Source organism: Danio rerio, chromosome 19 (genome assembly GCF_052040795.2).
Source record: "Danio rerio strain M-AB ecotype USA chromosome 19, GRCz13ab, whole genome shotgun sequence".
Classification (NCBI taxonomy): domain Eukaryota; kingdom Metazoa; phylum Chordata; class Actinopteri; order Cypriniformes; family Danionidae; genus Danio; species Danio rerio.
Genome location: NC_141039.2, coordinates 46,260,001 through 46,279,709, shown reverse-complemented (window position 1 = coordinate 46,279,709; position 19,709 = coordinate 46,260,001). Strand labels below are relative to the sequence as shown.

Genomic DNA, 19,709 nt, shown 5'->3' with positions numbered 1-19,709 from the left:
TGGAAAATGTGCAGGTAATGTATTGCAAAACAAAAGGTGGCTGACTTTAAATTGACGGCAAACTATGCAAAACATCACTTCATTTTTTTGTCGTGTTGTACCCATTAAAATGTTTCCACAACGTTAGAAACAGATGTTTTCTTTTAGCCTCATAGTTTGATAATTTGCTGTCATATTGCTTTCTGTTAAACTTTAGTGACAATGCAGCACAGCCCCGATCGGGCCAATAATGATTCTGTCTACTGTCCTGAGCATCTCTCATGCTGGCCCTGGGCCATCGGGCAGTCCTAATTGTTAAGCCCTGATATGTTTTACGCAGCGGATGCCCTTCCAGCCGCAAACCAGTACTGACAAAGAATCTGATTTATATAACATGACAGTAAAATCAGGCATCACGATGGCACAGTGGGTAGCACGATCACCTCACAGCATGAAGGTCACTGGTTCGAGCCTCAGTCGAGCCAACTGGCAAATATGTGCTATTTCTAGTACTATTAAAACATTTTATTTCAGTTAGCTTGTCTAATTTTCATTCAACATTTTTTAGTTTGTCATCTAATATTTAATTGAAGTTACATTATTTAAATGACATTATTTGAGTGACATTACGTTTAGAGTGAAATATGATTAAAATGTAAACAGAAATAACATTTGAATCTCATTTAATTTGATGTTTGTTTATTTTTAATTCATGCATGCACTAAAATAAAACCCATACATGGTGTCTTGATGCACAAATCAGACAATCAGAAATGGATGATCATAGTTTATTTGTAATAACAGTCTCCTAACGTGTTACAAATGCATGTTTTCCTCCTTTCCTCCTGAAGCTTTTGCGGTGGGTTTTTATCAGCATAAGCCAGTCCTTTAAAAGCGTGCTCAGGTTCTGAGACATTGCAGTGTAGGATGTCAATGGGGCTTGCTGTGTGTCTGATGGGACAATTCATTTGGTTTTGGCGGCCTTCTGAGCAGACTTGGTGACTTTTCCACCGCTGGATGCTTTCTTGTCCACAGCCTTGATGACGCCGACAGCCACGGTCTGCCTCATGTCACGCACAGCAAAACGACCTGAAGCATGACAGTAAAGAAAGTACTTTAATCAGAACATTTATAATTGAATATTTAACTATTCACCCATACATGTCAGTAATCCTTTAAATTGATACACATTATATGTGAACGCATTAAGTGAGTTTTGAGACATATAGTTGAAGTCAGAATTATTAGCCACCCAGAAATATTAGCCCCCCTGTTTACTCTTTCCCTATATTCTGATTAACGGAGAGAATTTTTCAACACATTTCTAAACATAATAGTTATTTATTAACTTATTTCTTTTATATTTGACATGATGACAGTAAATAATATTTAACTAGATATTTTTCAAGACACTTCTATACAGCTTAAATTGACATTTAAAGGCTTAACTAGGTTAATGAGGCAGGTTAGGGTAATTAGACAAGTTATTGTATAACGATAGTTTGTTCTGTAGACAATCCAAAAAAAATATAGCTTAAAGGGGCTAATAATTTTGACTGTAAAATGGCTTTTAAAAAATTAAAAACTGCTTTTATTCTTGCCGAAATTAAACAAATAAGACTTTCTCCAGAAGAAAAAATATTATCAGACATACTGTAAAAATTTCCTTGCTCTGTTAAACATCATTTGGGAAATATTAGAAAAAAAAATCAAAGGGGGGCTAATAATTCTGACTTCAACTGTACATATTGCATATGCAGCCCAAAATGGTTGTTGCTAGATCAGATGTGGTTGCAATTGGAAGTTAATAAAAATAATTAATATTATTTATCACATTTCCCATTAATTGTATTTTATTAACGTCTACCCCCACCACAACCCTAAACCCGTCACATTAACGTAAAAACACGTATAACGTAATTATTGTTATCTATTAAATTACCCAATAAATTGTATTTTTTAACGTCTACCCCTACCCTAATCCTAAACCCAACCATCACAGTACTGTAAAATATTAATTATTGTTATACAGTGTCATTAAAATGTGGCTATATTGTTGTGGATAGCACACTTCCGGCCTGCTGTGTATCCTATCTGATTTGATGGTTTTCTTTACAGCATTATTTGTATCAAATCTTTTTAAATGTTTTGCTGTAAAGATAAATGAGACTACTTTTTATTAAATTCTTTCAAAATATTTAGCTAAAAAGCTACTTTTTTATCTTAGGAATCACTGGACTCATAAATTTCTGTGTTTCACAATCCATCTAGGCTGTTATTAATAGTAAAAAAAAATAAATAATAATAGTTCTGCCAACCAGAAGTAGACACCTTACATTATTAGTATTACAATTACTTAATTAGTTGATTAGTCATTTAAACAACGATAGAATATGGTAATTTATGGAGACTGAGATCTCTAATTTCAACCTAAATGACTGTTCTTACCCAGTGGTGGGTATTGAGAGAAGCTCTCCACACACATGGGCTTGCCAGGAATCATAAGAATAATGGCAGCGTCTCCAGATTTGAGAGCCTTGGGGTTGTCCTCAAGCTTCTTGCCAGAACGACGGTCGATCTTCTCCTTGAGCTCAGCAAACTTGCAGGCGATGTGAGCAGTGTGGCAATCCAGCACTGGGGCGTAACCCTGAGAGATCTGACCAGGGTGGTTCAGGATGATGACCTGGGAGAAGACGATGATAAAACACTTGATATACAGTCACATTATATAATAAAATGAAAATGAATCAATAATTTAACCATTAATAATAATAAAAAGCCATACATACATACATACATACATACATACATACATACATACATACATACATACATACATACATACATACATACATACATACATACATACATACATACATACATACATACATACATACATACATACATACATACATACATACATAAAATACATACATACATACATACATACATACATACATACATACATACATACATACATACATACATACATACATACATACATACATACATACAAAACATACATACATACATACATACATACATACATACATACATACATACATACATACATACATACATACATACATACATACATACATACATACATACATACATACATACATACATACATACATACATACATACATACATACATACATACATACATACATACATACATACATACATACATACATACATACATACATACATACATACATACATACATACATACATACATACATACATACATACATACATACATACATACATACATACATACATACATACATACATACATACATACATACATACATACATACATACATACATACATACATACATACATACATACATACATACATACATACATACATACATACATACATACATACATACATACATACATACATACATACATACATACATACATACATACATACATACATACATACATACATACATACATACATACATACATACATACATACATACATACATACATACATACATACATACATACATACATACATACATACATACATACATACATACATACATACATACATACATACATACATACATACATACATACATACATACATACATACATACATACATACATACATACATACATACATACATACATACATACATACATACATACATACATACATACATACATACATACATACATACATACATACATACATACATACATACATACATACATACATACATACATACATACATACATACATACATACATACATACATACATACATACATACATACATACATACATACATACATACATACATACATACATACATACATACATACATACATACATACATACATACATACATACATACATACATACATACATACATACATACATACATACATACATACATACATACATACATACATACATACATACATACATACATACATACATACATACATACATACATACATACATACATACATACATACATACATACATACATACATACATACATACATACATACATACATACATACATACATACATACATACATACATACATACATACATACATACATACATACATACATACATACATACATACATACATACATACATACATACATACATACATACATACATACATACATACATACATACATACATACATACATACATACATACATACATACATACATACATACATACATACATACATACATACATACATACATACATACATACATACATACATACATACATACATACATACATACATACATACATACATACATACATACATACATACATACATACATACATACATACATACATACATACATACATACATACATACATACATACATACATACATACATACATACATACATACATACATACATACATACATACATACATACATACATACATATATGTGTGTGTGTGTGTGTGGAAGACCCAAAGAAGCGCACCATCCAGACTGTTGAGTACAGCATGGCTGCAATATCATAGCATTCCCTAGGCCTAATAATTGTGCTAGAAGGACACATTACAGCCAAGGGCTAACAAAACATTCTGGAGGCCCATGTGCACCCATTGAGTCACACACTGCATCCTGAAGTTGGTGCCGCATATTAGGATGCTAATGCACCATTACATACAGCAAGACTGGTGACAGAGTGGTTTGATGTACTTGAAAGTAAAGTTGAACATCTCCCATGGCCTGCACAGTACCAAGTTCTAAATATTGTTGAGTCACTTTGGGGTATTTTGGAGAAGTGAGTCTGGAAACATTTTCCTCCACCAGTATCATGTATTGACCTGATATTTCACTACTCTGGAAGAAGAATGGCTTACAATCCCTCTGGCCAATGTGCAGGACTTGAATCTGTCATTCCCAAGACAAATTGATGCTGTATTGGTTGCAAGGGGAGGCCCTTTATCATACTAATGAATCAAAATAAATAAATAAAACGTAGACTTGTAGACTTAGTAACTTAGAGTTGTCATACCACTTATATACTGTTACTTTCCAATGATTTGAAGAACTTAACCTCAATTGAAAGTCAATTTGGATAAAGTCATCTGCTAAATAAATAAATGTAAGACGTTATGAAGCTCATGCAGATAATATTCTGTCATCAAACCTGAGATGTGAAGTTGGCAGCCTCCATGGGTGGGTCGTTCTTGCTGTCTCCAGCCACATTACCACGACGGATGTCCTTGACAGACACGTTCTTGACATTGAAGCCGACGTTGTCGCCGGGAAGAGCCTCGGTAAGGGATTCGTGGTGCATCTCGACAGACTTGACCTCAGTGGTTACATTAGCAGGGGCAAAGGTCACGATCATCCCAGCCTTCAGAGTTCCAGTCTCAACACGTCCCACAGGCACAGTTCCAATACCTGGAAAACAGAGAATGTTTGACAGTCCATGTTGTGTTATATACCCTATAATCCTGTTATCAGGTCTCATTCATTCATTCAATTTCTTCTGCTTATCCGAGGTAGGGCTGGGTCATGGGGGCAGCAGTCTCAAGAGGGAATCCCATATTTCTGACACTTTCTCCAGCTCCTCCAGGGGGATCCGGAAGCGTTTCCAGGCAAGACAGGAGACATAGTTCCGCCAGTGTGTCCTGGGTCTTTCCCAAAGCCTCCACCCAGTGGGACATGCCTGAAACACCTCCCACGGTAGGCATCCGAAACAGATGCCCTTGTCACCTCAGCTGGCTTCTCTGGATGTGGAGGAGCAGCAGCTCTACTTCGAGCCTGTCAGGTGTCAGAGCTCCTCACCCTATCTATATGAGTAAGCCCACCCTGGGAAGGAAACTCATTCGCTTGTATTGGAGATCTTGTCCTTTCCGTCAGGACCCAAAGCTCATGACCATAGGTGAGAGTAGGAGCGTAGATTGACCGATAAATCGAGAGCCTTGCCTTTTAGCTCAGCTCATTTACCACAACGGACCGGTACATCGACCGCATTACTGCTGCCGCTGCACTAATCGACCAGTCAATCTCACGTTCCAACCTTCCCTCACTCATTAAAAAAACCCCAAGATACTTGACCTCCTCCACCTTGGGTAAGGACTTTCCTCCAACCTGGAGATGCCAAGCCACCTTTTTCCGATTGAGCACCATGGCCTCAGACTAGGAGGTGCTGATTCTCATCCCAGTCGCATCACACAAATGGCAGCAAACCACTTCAGTGGATGCTTAACAGCAGAGATGAAATCCTGTGGTCCCTGAAGCAGACCCCCTCCGGTCCTAGGCTGTGCCTAGAAATTCTGTCCAAAAAATTTGGAACAAAACCACAAGCAGAACAGAGATCTAACCTATTGCTGGCAATGTGAACAAGGTTCCTGCTCCGGGACAGGATATATTAACCATATAAAAATTCAGATGACCTGTACATTATTGGTTATATACTACCTTTTTGACCAATATAATATTACAGAGCCTAAAGAATAATTCAGAGTCATCATCTTTTTTCATCATGTTTAAAAAGGCTGCTTTAATGAGCCCACTGGTTTTGCCATTCACACTTAATACAAGCCTACTTTCTTACTCTTTCTTACTCCCATTTTATATTGAAGTTGATATTTAGCCACACCATATTGGTGTTTCTTAACATCTAGATTTTTTTATGTTTTTTAGTCTAGGCACTCCCTGTGATTTCTTGCATCATGCATATATAAAAAAGAAAATACTTTGAAAAACCCTTTGATTACAATTGTACATTAACTTTGGCTGCCATAAAATACTATTAGATAGTGATAGAAGACAAATAAAGAAATATAATAACCAATTTACCTCCAATCTTGTACACATCCTGCAGTGGCAGACGAAGGGGCTTGTCGGTGGGCCGGCTGGGTGGCAGGATGGAGTCCAGGGCCTCCAGAAGCGTAACACCATTGGCACCACCCTCCTTCCTCTCAATCTTCCAGCCCTTAAACCAGCCCATCTGAAATCCATACAAAAAAGCATGCAGTATTAAAAATAATAGTTCACCTAAAAATGAAACATCCGTCATCATTTACTCACCTTTCTCTTATTTCATACCTTTATGAGATTCTTTCTTCTATTGAGCACAAGAGAAGATAATTTGAAGAATGTTGTAAACCTGTAACCATTGACTTCCATAGTATTCATTTTTCCTCCTATGGAAGTCAATGGCAGCGTCTGAAATCGTGTAGGTACCACACCTGATTTTTAATTTACTACATGATTGTCAGAAAAGGGTAACGTTTAGAAAGGATACAGCTACAGATACTCACATCAATACAGCTTAATTACTGTGACACTGTACAACAAAAATTAATATTTTTCACTGTAATGTGGGGGGTAGATGGGTAGATGTTAATAAAATACGATTTAATGGGTAATTTATTTAATAATATGAATAATTCTCATTATAATTACTGCATTACATTACTGTGAGGATTAGGGTAGGGGTAGACGTTAAAAAAATACAATTTAATGGGTAATTTAATAAATAATATGAATAATTCTCATTATAATTACTGCGTTTATATTACTGTGAGGATTAGGGTAGGGGTAGACGTTAATAAAATACAATTTATTAGCAATTTAATAAACAATATAAATAATTCACATTATAATTACTGTTTTTACATTACTGTGAGGGTTGTATTAGGGGTAGACGTTAAAAATACAATTCAATGGGTAATTAAATAAATAATATGAATAATTCTCATTATAATTACTGCGTTTATATTACTGTGAGGATTAGGGTAGGGGTAGACGTTAATAAAATACAATTTATTAGCAATTTAATAAACAATATAAATAATTCTTATTATAATTACTGTTTTTACATTACTGTGAGGGTTGTATTAGGGGTAGACGTTAAAAATACAATTCAATGGGTAATTAAATAAATAATATGAATAATTCTCATTATAATTACTGCGTTTATATTACTGTGAGGATTAGGGTAGGGGTAGACGTTAATAAAATACAATTTATTAGCAATTTAATAAACAATATAAATAATTCACATTATAATTACTGTTTTTACATTACTGTGAGGGTTGGATTAGGGGTAGACATTATTAAAATACAATTTAATGGGTAATTTAATAAATGATATAAATAATTCTATAGTAATAGCTGTTTTTACATTACTGTGAGGGTTAGGGTAGACATGAATACAATACAATTTAATTAATATTATATATATATATATATATATATATATATATATATATATATATATATATATATATATATATATATATATATATATATATATATAATTATATATATAATTATATATATATAATATATATAATATATATATATATATATATATATATATATATTATATATATATATATATATATATATATATATATATATAATATATATATATAATTTCCCATTAACTGCAAGCCACAGCTGTATCTCTTCTAGAAACAACTTTAGTCCTGGAGAGTTTAACTCCAATCCTAATCAAACACACCTGCATCATCTAATCAAGTTCTTATACTAGAAACTTCCTGGCAGGTGTGTAACGTTAGAGGCAAGTTGGAGCTAAACTCAGTGGCCCTCCAGGACAGAGGTTGGACACCCCTGTTCTACATAGTATGAATAATATGACATCCGCCATCTGTCATTATCACATGACCTAGTTGCTTCACTACTATTCATAAATTATCTTGTGTTGCATCATGGGATAGCATAGCATCCATCAGGTGCACTATACAGAATCTTGCCGGAAGTAGTAGGTCATCCGGATACTTCTCGCCTACTATTTTTCGAATACTATTGCTGCGTCTGAAACCGCATACTTCCATACTATATAGTACGCTAGAATCAGTATGCGAGCTGAGTAGTATGTCCGATTTCATAGAATTCGAAAACCAGTATGCGAGAAGTACCCGGATGACTTACTACTTCCAGCGAGATTCTGGAGTGCCAATCCCATGCATGCTGCGCTATCCCATGATGCCCCGCGAGTGAATTCAGAAATGGGAGTAAAGCGACACAACTGACGCAGGTAGGTCACGTGACCATGACAAAATGGCGGATATAGTACGTCCGTATTCCATTCATACTTCTCACATTCATACTGTATAGAACGTACTTTATTAACGGCCGAGTAGTACGTTTAAATTCAAATGCAGTACCTACTGAGCAGTAGGCGGTATTGGACGCAGCCTATGACTTTAACACATACTACTCAGCTTGCGTACTACTCTTTTTTCCATGCACTATATAGTAGGGTTGTATGTGATTTCAGACACAGCCAATGGTTACAGGTTTTCAGTTTTCCTCAAAATGCCTTCTTTTGTGTCTATTGTGAAATGAACTCTAAAAGGTTTGGAACCACGTAAGTAAAAAAAATTAGAACAATTTTAATTTTTGGGTGAACTATCCATTTCAAGGTCCCATGAAATTAAAGTTTTTAGATGCTATGATCAGTATTGTTAGTTTTTAGGATATCTATAAGCTAGTGTGCTCCAAAATGGTGAGAAGATTCACTTTTAAAGGATATAAAACTAATATAAACATGTAAAAGGTTGTAGTTTGTTAATTCCTTCTAAATGGATCAACGGTTTTATTCAGGTCACCTTATATTTCAGTTTCTCATCAAATCTTCTATCCAATCAAATGCTCCCTAGTGTTTGACAAGCCCCGCCCCCTCCAAGACACTTCACATTTGCTTTTCAGTTAATGCGCTGAGCTCAAGCACTCACACTGGCAGAGCTGTGATCACTATTGGCTGTTTTTTAAAAGGGAGGAGCTCCACCACGCCCTACCTTATCTTTATGTTTCAGTTGCGATTACGCCAAACACTCAATAAGAAAATGCACATTTCAAAGCACTACATGGGACCTTTAAGTATGAATGATCGCAAACACTTAAAGGCATTTATATTTATAATATCTTTCAGATGTTTACATTTGAGCTGGGCTCCAGCATGTTGTCACCGTGCCATCCTGAAATCGGCACAAATGCAACGGTGGCAGGGTTGTAGCCGATCTTCTTGATGTATGCGCTGACTTCCTTGGTGATTTCCTCAAAACGAGCCTGGCTGTAAGGGGGCTCAGTGGAGTCCATCTTGTTGACTCCAACGATCAGCTGTTTCACTCCCAATGTGTAGGCCAGCAGGGCGTGCTCACGGGTCTGTCCGTTCTTGGAGATACCAGCCTCAAACTCACCAACACCGGCAGCCACGATCAACACAGCACAGTCAGCCTGAGAGGAGGAATCAAGTTAATTTTAAAAATCCTTGAAAATTGAAATTTCTAGAATCACAGTTGTAGACATACCTGAGAAGTACCAGTGATCATGTTCTTGATGAAGTCTCTGTGTCCGGGGGCATCAATGATGGTGACGTAGTATTTGCTGGTCTCGAATTTCCAAAGGGAAATGTCAATGGTGATACCACGCTCACGCTCGGCCTTCAGTTTGTCCAACACCCAGGCGTACTTGAAGGAGCCCTTGCCCATCTGTTCGACAGAAGCATCATGATTTAGAAGCATGTTTGCGAGACTGAAGTGAGATAACAATGATAAAACAATGGACAGAATAGATAGATTGATAGAAAGATAGAACAACTGATAGAACAAAAGATGAAATGATAGAACAATAGATAGAATGATTGAAAGATAGAACAACAGAATATTATACAGAACAAAAGAATGATAGATAGATAGATAGATAGATAGATAGATAGATAGATAGATAGATAGATAGATAGATAGATAGATAGATAGATAGATAGATAGATAGATAGATAGATAGATAGATAGATAGATAGATAGATAGATAGATAGATAGATAGATAGATAGATAGAAACACTACCTGACAAAAGTGGTGTCACCTTAAGTTAAAGGAACAGCAAATAATAACTGGACTTCTAGTTGATCATTTGGCATCAGGAGTGGCTTATATGAAAAGCAAAAGCCTCTAGATGATGCTTATTTTACCAAAATAAAATGATCATGCCTTGATTATTATTGATTTAATTAGGACAGTAAGGTCTGACTTTGCTTAGACAAAAGTCTTGTCACTAAACAGAAATAATGTCCAGTATAAAGTCATGGTGCGGTAGAAAAAGAATGAATATTTTGTCTGACTCCATCATGAGCTTGGAGGACTGCATTCATACATCTCTGCACTGACTCAAATCACTGATTAATAAAGTCATCTGGAATGGCAAAGAAAACGTTCCTGCAGGACTCCCAGAGTTCATCAAGATTCTTTGGATTCATCTTCAATGCCTCCTCCTCCATCTTACCCCAGACATGCTCAATAATGTTCATTTCTGGTGACTGGGCTGGCCAATCCTGGGTTACCTTGACCTTCTTTGCCTTCAGGAGCTTTGATGTGGAGGCTGAAGTATGAGAAGGAGCGCTATCCTGCTGAAGAATTTGCCCTCTCCTGTGGTTTGTAATGTAATGAGCAGCACAAATGTCTTTACCTCAGGCTGTTGATGTTGCCATCCACTCTGCAGATCTCTCACATGCCCCATACTGATAACCCCAAACCATGATTTTTCCTTCACCAAACTTGACTGATCACTGTAAGAATCACAGGTTCCAGTAGGTCTTCTGCAGTATTTGTGATGATTGGGGTGCAGCTCAACAGATGGTTCATTGGAAAAATACTATCTGCCACTTTTCATGATCAACTAGAAGTCAAGTTATTATTTGTTGCTCTTACAACTGGGATCAATGACATGACTTTTGTCAGGTAGTGGAGATAGATAGATAGATAGATAGATAGATAGATAGATAGATAGATAGATAGATAGATAGATAGATAGATAGATAGATAGATAGATAGATAGATAGATAGATAGATAGATAGATATTCAAAGTACATTTTTTTGCAATAAACAAAAAAAAAGAAAAGAAACTGATTTGATTTGAAACAAGTAGTGGGTGAGCATTAATATTTTGTATAAACTGACCCTTTAATAAGACTATTTAATTAATATCAGTTCTCTATATTATAACTTTACAAAACTGTAGTGCTTTTGATAGATTATTGTTTTTTTTTTTTTTTTTACCTTTCATGAAGCTAAAAATATTTGGCTATCAACTTTTTAAATCCCAATATGTACACAACTTTGTCTAAAGAAACAAAACTAAACATCCAAATCCAGCATAAGAATGTGTGAAGCCGAATTTAGCTCATGAAAAGTGTCTGACAGAACCTTACAATTCCAAGGTTATGACCATAGACTGTAAAAACGGGTTATGGCTTATGTATCTACTCAAACTGAACTCTAGATGTCGCTCACAGCACATGCAGAAAGAAGACCCGCCTAGAATACACTCGTCATAAATACCCATTAGTCATCATCAGCTGTAGTGACGTACCTCAGCGGCTTCTTTTTCGAACTTCTCGATGGTTCTCTTATCGATGCCTCCACATTTGTAGATCAAGTGTCCGGTGGTGGTGGACTTGCCAGAATCGACGTGGCCAATGACCACGATGTTGATATGAATCTTTTCCTTACCCATTCTGTAGATTTACTGTGGGAAAACATATCTGCTTTAGCTTCACCCGCATAAACACGTACGGATATTTTAAAAAATGTAATGCATTGTTGCTAAGGAAACGGGGGGGAATGATTGTGACGTAAGCTGTTAAAATCATGTGAACTCGTGTGGCATGTCTACGTGAACGCGCATTGGTGTTGCCATATCCGCATAAAAAAACTACATGGATAAATACAGGTTTGTATCCGATTATCCATTAAAAAAAAACCACTACAGCTGGCAGATATTCTACCATCAAGATTAATTTCCTACACATAAAACCCATTTACATGTCATGTATGAAGTAACAATGCCGCATTTGCGTAAACGGCTCGCTTTATTAGCTTCATGAGGACTTAAATTTCGTGAGAGATCTGGCAACACCCACCCCTCCCTCTATTCACTGCGTCCTCCATGTTGAAGAACGGGAATGACAGCACCAGCCATATTCTTTTTAGATATGGCAGTAAGTTTACCCTGTACATGTGTGTGTCACTGAAAAGGGGGCAGTAGGGAAAAAAATAAACATGGTGTTATATTAAATAGCAGACCAATGGAGTAAATTCTGGTCTTGTACATTTTTTCTCTCCAGCCAAAACTAACAAGTATTATATTCCAGATTTGGAAAGCTCTTACTAAAAATTGCACAACTGAATGAAATAAGGCAGTAATATTCTTACCTGGCTAAAAGCACTACAGACAGCCCCGAGCAGACTGGAGAAAAAGGAACGAGTCACGCCGACCGTCTAAATTTATACCAGTTCAGACAGGGGTGGGATATGAAAAACACTTGGACCACATAGATACTGCAAGATGAGGGGGTATCATTGGTAGCTTTACATCGCACTCACTATTTGCGATTGGATAGACACATTAGTACAGCAGGCTGTGTATAGGAGCAACCCAGCAGCAATACGCGTTACAACAGCTGCAAGGACTGACAAATCACATTACGATTTCCATCCCGAATCCCACCCATTAAAAACGAGAGAAAGCATATCTTCAATTTTTAATACCTTTATTAGTTTATTCATCAGCGTTTCCAAATTGTACTGTGGCAACAGGTGCAGTTCTAAACCATCAAAACACAAATTTAATAACTGAAAGAGGCACTATCAGTCAATAAATGGAGCCACACTTAAATCCAAGTTGTTTTCCTTTCCTGCGAAAATTTTTCCGATGGGTTTTAATCAGCATTATCCAGTCCTTAAGTAGAGTGCCCAGGTTTAGAGAAATTCCAAGAGGTTGGGAAGAACACGCCGCAACCTTTGGAACGGTGTGATTGAGGGAAATTCACTTGGTCTTGGCAGCCTTCTGTGCAGACTTTGTGACCTTGCCAGCACCACCGATTTTCTTCTCAACGCTCTTGATGACGCCGACAGCAACGGTCTGCCTCATGTCACGCACAGCAAAGCGACCTGCAGAGGGAGGATGATTAGTACTTCAGCACGAATGCAAGGCTATTTTTGACATTTGTTAGCTTGTAATGGAAGCTTACCAAGAGGAGGGTAGGTGGAGAAGCTCTCCACACACATGGGCTTGCCAGGGACCATCTCGACAATGGCGGCATCTCCGGATTTGAGAGCCTTGGGGTTGTCTTCAAGCTTCTTGCCAGAACGACGGTCGATCTTCTCCTTGAGCTCAGCAAACTTGCAGGCGATGTGAGCAGTGTGGCAATCCAGCACTGGGGCGTAACCCTGAGAGATCTGACCAGGGTGGTTCAGGATGATGACCTACAACACAACTAGAGTTAGCAAAAGGGAATCCAACCACCATGAAGCATAATTGGGGAAATGGATGAAGGCCTAACCTGAGCGTTGAAGTTGGCAGCCTCCATGGGTGGGTCGTTCTTGCTGTCTCCAGCCACATTACCACGACGGATGTCCTTGACAGACACGTTCTTAACGTTGAAGCCAACGTTGTCACCAGGAGTGGCCTCAGTCAGAGACTCGTGGTGCATCTCAACAGACTTGACCTCAGTGGTTACATTGGCAGGGGCGAAGGTCACAACCATACCAGGCTTGAGGACACCAGTCTCCACACGACCCACAGGTACAGTTCCAATACCTGAACAATTATTTTAGAGGTTAAAATTCAAGTGTTAAGATTAAAAAGGGACATTTAACCCCTATTAGAAGGGTCATTTACTTAACATTCTTGATTTATTATCTTTGTTATGGATGTTAAACAATGTTGCAAACATAACTATTGAATTCCATAATATTGGCTTTCCATGCAACGTTAGTCAATGGGTATGGGTTCTCAGCTCTTTGAAATGGCTTTAAAGTATTAAGCAACTCAAAGAGAACCACTTAAGAGTCAATTTCCATTTTGCAGGTAACCAAGTAAACCGTAACCCAATTAGAATACAAACCTCCAATTTTGTACACATCCTGAAGTGGCAGACGGAGGGGCTTGTCGGTGGGACGGCTAGGGGGCAGAATGGCATCAAGGGCATCAAGAAGAGTAGTACCGCTAGCATTACCCTCCTTGCGCTCAATCTTCCATCCCTTGAACCAGCCCATCTATTGAAGCAAAACAAGCATGGTCAGCGAGTGGAAACACGCATATTAAACACTATTAGAAAGCCGCATCTATTGCATAGAAAACGTACGTTTGAGCTGGCCTCCAGCATGTTGTCACCGTGCCATCCTGAAATTGGGACGAAGGCAACACTGGCAGGGTTGTAGCCGATCTTCTTGATGTATGCGCTGACTTCCTTGGTGATTTCCTCAAAACGAGCCTGGCTGTAAGGGGGCTCAGTGGAGTCCATCTTGTTGACTCCAACGATCAGCTGTTTCACTCCCAGGGTGAAAGCCAGGAGGGCGTGCTCACGGGTCTGTCCGTTCTTGGAGATACCAGCCTCAAACTCACCGACACCACCAGCAACAATCAGCACAGCACAGTCAGCCTAGAGGAGGAGAACAGTGATGGTTTAAAATCAACTATAGTCAAGTTAGACCAACTTGGTTTCTTAAATCACAGTTGTAGACATACCTGAGAAGTACCAGTGATCATGTTCTTGATGAAGTCTCTGTGTCCAGGGGCATCAATGATGGTGACGTAGTATTTGCTGGTCTCGAATTTCCAGAGAGCAATGTCAATGGTGATACCACGCTCACGCTCGGCCTTCAGTTTGTCCAACACCCAGGCGTACTTGAAGGAGCCCTTGCCCATCTGATTAACAAAAAATTACATTTTAAATAAATGTCAAATCATTATTAAATCTTTAAAGTGTTTTGCAAAGTTTAAGGTAGGAGTGCTTGAAATACTGAATTGATTAAAGTGCACATGTTGCGGCCTACTAGGCGCCATTACAGAAATCTCTACGTCATCGAGAGTGCCGCGTAAACCCCGCCCACTCCACACCCAGCCGGCTTGAGCCGAGAAACGCGTGCTGTGCCGCCATTTTGGCTCTCGTTACAGAACTGTGCCGCATTTGAAGCGCATAAATTGATTAAAAATAAATCCAACCGGTTGAACGCTTACCTCAGCGGCTTCCTTCTCGAACTTCTCGATGGTTCTCTTGTCGATTCCACCGCATTTGTAGATCAGATGGCCGGTGGTGGTGGACTTTCCGGAGTCGACGTGGCCAATAACCACGATGTTAATGTGGGTCTTTTCCTTTCCCATGATTGATAAGTTTCTGCGGACCAAGATAAAATGTGAAAGTTAATGATGGACCACAAAACTACATATTTTTCATTATTAAAACTTTTGAGCGGTGATTTCGTAACACAAGTGACAAGATGGCCCAGAGTTTGAACCGGCCTAGTTCACCATAAGGCAGCTGCGACACGTGTTTCTTTAGAGTAAGACGGTGTTAAGTTACAGGATGATTAAAAAAAAAAACAGAAATGTCTGAACAGAATCCAAACTGAGGCAGACATCTGGCTCTCCGGCCACTTGTAACAGTTGCTGGATGCGGGAATGTGTGATAGGCTTTTAACGGACCCGTGACTTCAAACCGCTTGTGCCTTTGTTCTTTTCCCGGTGCTCATTTCACACACAAAATAACGGAAACAGCAGAAATATAAAGAGACAACAAAGTCAACTTTAAAACGCACTACTTATTAAAATAAAACATTTAAGAAAGACATACAAGCCACATAGAAAACCGAACATAAAATAACTGACAAAAGCTCGCCGGATAACAAACCGCCGCGTGAAAATGTCATAAAAACATCCGCCACCGTGAAGAAAAGCCTCAATATACGCATTAAAGTTATCGATACAAGAATTAAAAAGCCTAGGCCTAGCCTATAGTACTCACCAAGATTGAGAGATCACTCCTCAGCTGCTGCTCCCCTTTGCCAGGTAACAGAAAGAGGAAGAAAAACGCTTTGGTTGGAGAATTTATATGCGGGAGGAGGACCGAGCGGCCGGCTGCAACCCCCCGCTTCCTGATCGACCCGCAAATCACACACAATTGACTGAAAATCTCCCCGCCTCGTCAGGCTGACGTCACCACTTTGTTTCGCCCATCATCTGGCTGAGTGTGTCATACAGTAGATTTACTAATATTGCAGATGTAAAAAGAGATGAACAGAACTGATGGATATCTACTAAATCTGCAGTAGGGAGAAGATGACCATCTTAACATGAATGTCAGTGTAGGCTATATTATTTGAGAAAATTTCTCGATTTACTCGTAGGTTTGAATAAAGTATGTTACTTATTCATATTTTATTTATTTAATTTTTGTTTCATCCTATGAAAGTCTGACAACATTTCTTCATAATTTCTAAATATAATATTAACTTTTGCATTTCTTTTTTATCTTAAATTCTAGAAAAATTAATATTCATCACAATAACAAATGCTTAATTTTGTCGTGATCAGATTTATTTGATCAAACGTTGATTTAAAAATGAAAAACAATGGTGTTAGGCTGTCTAAAGATTGATAAAAACAAATGTTACATATATTATTATTTTAATGCTGAAAAATGCTCTAAATTACATTTATTTCACATTTGGATGAAATGTCATCAGTACAACAGAATAAACAAAAATTACATTTTACTTAAAACATAACTTCACTACCGGTCAAAATTTTGGGGTCAGTTTATTTATTATTATTATTATTATTATTATTATTATTATTATTATTATTATTATTAAATGATTTTTTCCAAATTGTTAAATACATATTTATTAAATATTTAATTATTACTTATTGCATGTAGTTTTAAATGAAATTATTATTCAAGTCATAATTGCTTTAATGAATATTACCATTAATAATAATAACAACAACAACAACAACAACAACAATAATAATAATAATAATAACAATAATAATAATAATAATAATAATAATAATTACAATAATATTAATAATAGTAATAATAATAATAATAATAATAATAATAATAATAATAATAATAATAATAACAATATTAATAATAATAATAATAATAATAATAATAAGGATCATGTGACTCTGAAAACTGGAGTAACGAAGCTGAAAATTCATCATTAATATCACTGGAATAAATTATTAAATTAAATGATACACTACTTTAAATAGTTATTTTCTAGTGCAATAACATTTCATAATTTTATAATTTGTACTGTATTTTTAATAAATAAATGCAGAATTGCTGACCAGGAGAAGCTTCTTTTAAAACATTTAAAAATTATACTGACCCCAAACTTTTGACTGGCAGTGTGTGTGTAGAATTGTGAAATATTCCCTCGTATTTCATTTTCTCCATACCATTAAGATTTGTTCAAATGTTTTTAAAGGATTTTATTGCATTTACTTGTTCCCAAACACATCAAAACAGTATGTTTCCTTTCATAAAATTAAAATAAAAATAAATTTCCTTTTTAAGCAATTTTCTTTTTAAAATAATTCCTAAATGATTAACAGAGCAAGGAAATTGTCACAGTACGTCTGATAATATTTTTTGTTTTATTTCGGCTAGAATAAAAGCAGTTTTACATTTTTTTAAACACCATTTTAAAATCAAAATTATTAGCCCCTTTAAGTTATATATTGTTTTCTCGATAGTCTACAGAACAAACCATTGTTATATAATAACCTGCCTAATTCCCTTAACCTGCCTAGTTAACCTAAATTAACCTAGTCAAGCCTTTAAATGTCACTTTAAGCTGTAGTGAAGTGTCTTGAAAAATATCTAGTCTAATATTATCTACTGTAATCATAGATAAAATAAATCAGTTATTAGAGATGAGTTATTAAAATTATTAGAAATGTGTTGAAAAAAATCGTCTCTCCGTTAAACAGAAATCGAGAAAAAAAAATAAACAGGGGGGCTAATAATTCTGACTTCAACTGTATATCACAGACAATTCTGGCTTGCTTGGTTTGGGACTTGTGGAGCTGTGCATGGACGGATTTGCTCTTCAGTGTTTGGACTTTTAGCAGTGAAAATTAAACCACACTAAACTAAACTGAACTTCAACTCTGAAAACTGGACTGACACGGTTTCAATCTACTTCAACTTCTATGTGAAGCTGCTTTGACACAATTTACATTGTAAAAGCGCTACAGAAATATGAATTGAATGGAAAAAATCATAATAAAAACATTATTTATTCACAAGGTCCAATAACAATTGATTGTAATAGATCAGCAAATCTTAATGTTGTCAAACCTTTGGCCAACAGTGTAAATCACACCTTATCTTAATGTCCTTAAACTGCATTATGTATCTGATTTAATTGGCTTTAATTAAATCACTTAATCACATTGACATCCTAAACTAGTTCTCATTTAACAGTTCTGTTTAAAGCTTCATGTTATACACCAAACTCAAGATGTCCGCTGAGTGTTAAATACCTGCACAGCCAACAGCAAACAGTGATTATTTTATACATTAATAATTCACTAAACAATATCTGTTAATTAACAGTTTGTGATTCACAGTCTGTTTATTTACAGTGCTAAATGCCATCATGGGATGTTGATCTCTGCTTTGTCGACTTATGATGTTGAAATTTTAACTCTACAGTTTAACAAAGTGACTTTTATTGACGTTTCAGTAGCGTGAAGTCATTTAAGAAATAATGTATACAGAAAAAAGTCTGTGGAATGACAGAAAATGTACGGGCAGCTTATTACAAGGTGATTATAACGTAATATACAACACCACGCTCAACAATATAGAAAGTTAAACTATTAAAAATCTGAATACAAGTCACTTTTTGGAAGATTAAAGGTTGTTAGAAGAAAGAT

General features: G+C 36.3%; 3 protein-coding genes across 4 annotated transcripts in view; 1 reads left to right on the top strand and 2 right to left on the bottom strand.

Moving 5' to 3' along the window:
- The window catches only part of ppt1 (palmitoyl-protein thioesterase 1 (ceroid-lipofuscinosis, neuronal 1, infantile)), an 847,627-nt gene that overhangs the window by 783,629 nt on the left and 44,289 nt on the right, over positions 1-19,709 (top strand). The window lies entirely within an intron of this gene.
- On the bottom strand, positions 752-13,230 carry eef1a1l2 (eukaryotic translation elongation factor 1 alpha 1, like 2). Of its 2 annotated transcripts, NM_001039985.1 has the most exon segments (8): positions 754-1,068; positions 2,428-2,662; positions 5,137-5,393; positions 6,798-6,948; positions 9,912-10,208; positions 10,283-10,462; positions 12,342-12,497; positions 13,184-13,230. In NM_001039985.1, coding segments are annotated over 7 exon segments (1,389 nt in total). In that variant the 5' UTR covers positions 12,486-12,497; positions 13,184-13,230; the 3' UTR covers positions 754-943.
- eef1a1l1 (eukaryotic translation elongation factor 1 alpha 1, like 1) lies at positions 13,507-16,837 on the bottom strand. The gene is given in 8 exon segments (NM_131263.1): positions 13,507-13,921; positions 14,002-14,236; positions 14,314-14,570; positions 14,878-15,028; positions 15,118-15,414; positions 15,501-15,680; positions 15,993-16,149; positions 16,777-16,837. Coding segments are annotated over 7 exon segments (1,389 nt in total). The 5' UTR covers positions 16,137-16,149; positions 16,777-16,837; the 3' UTR covers positions 13,507-13,796.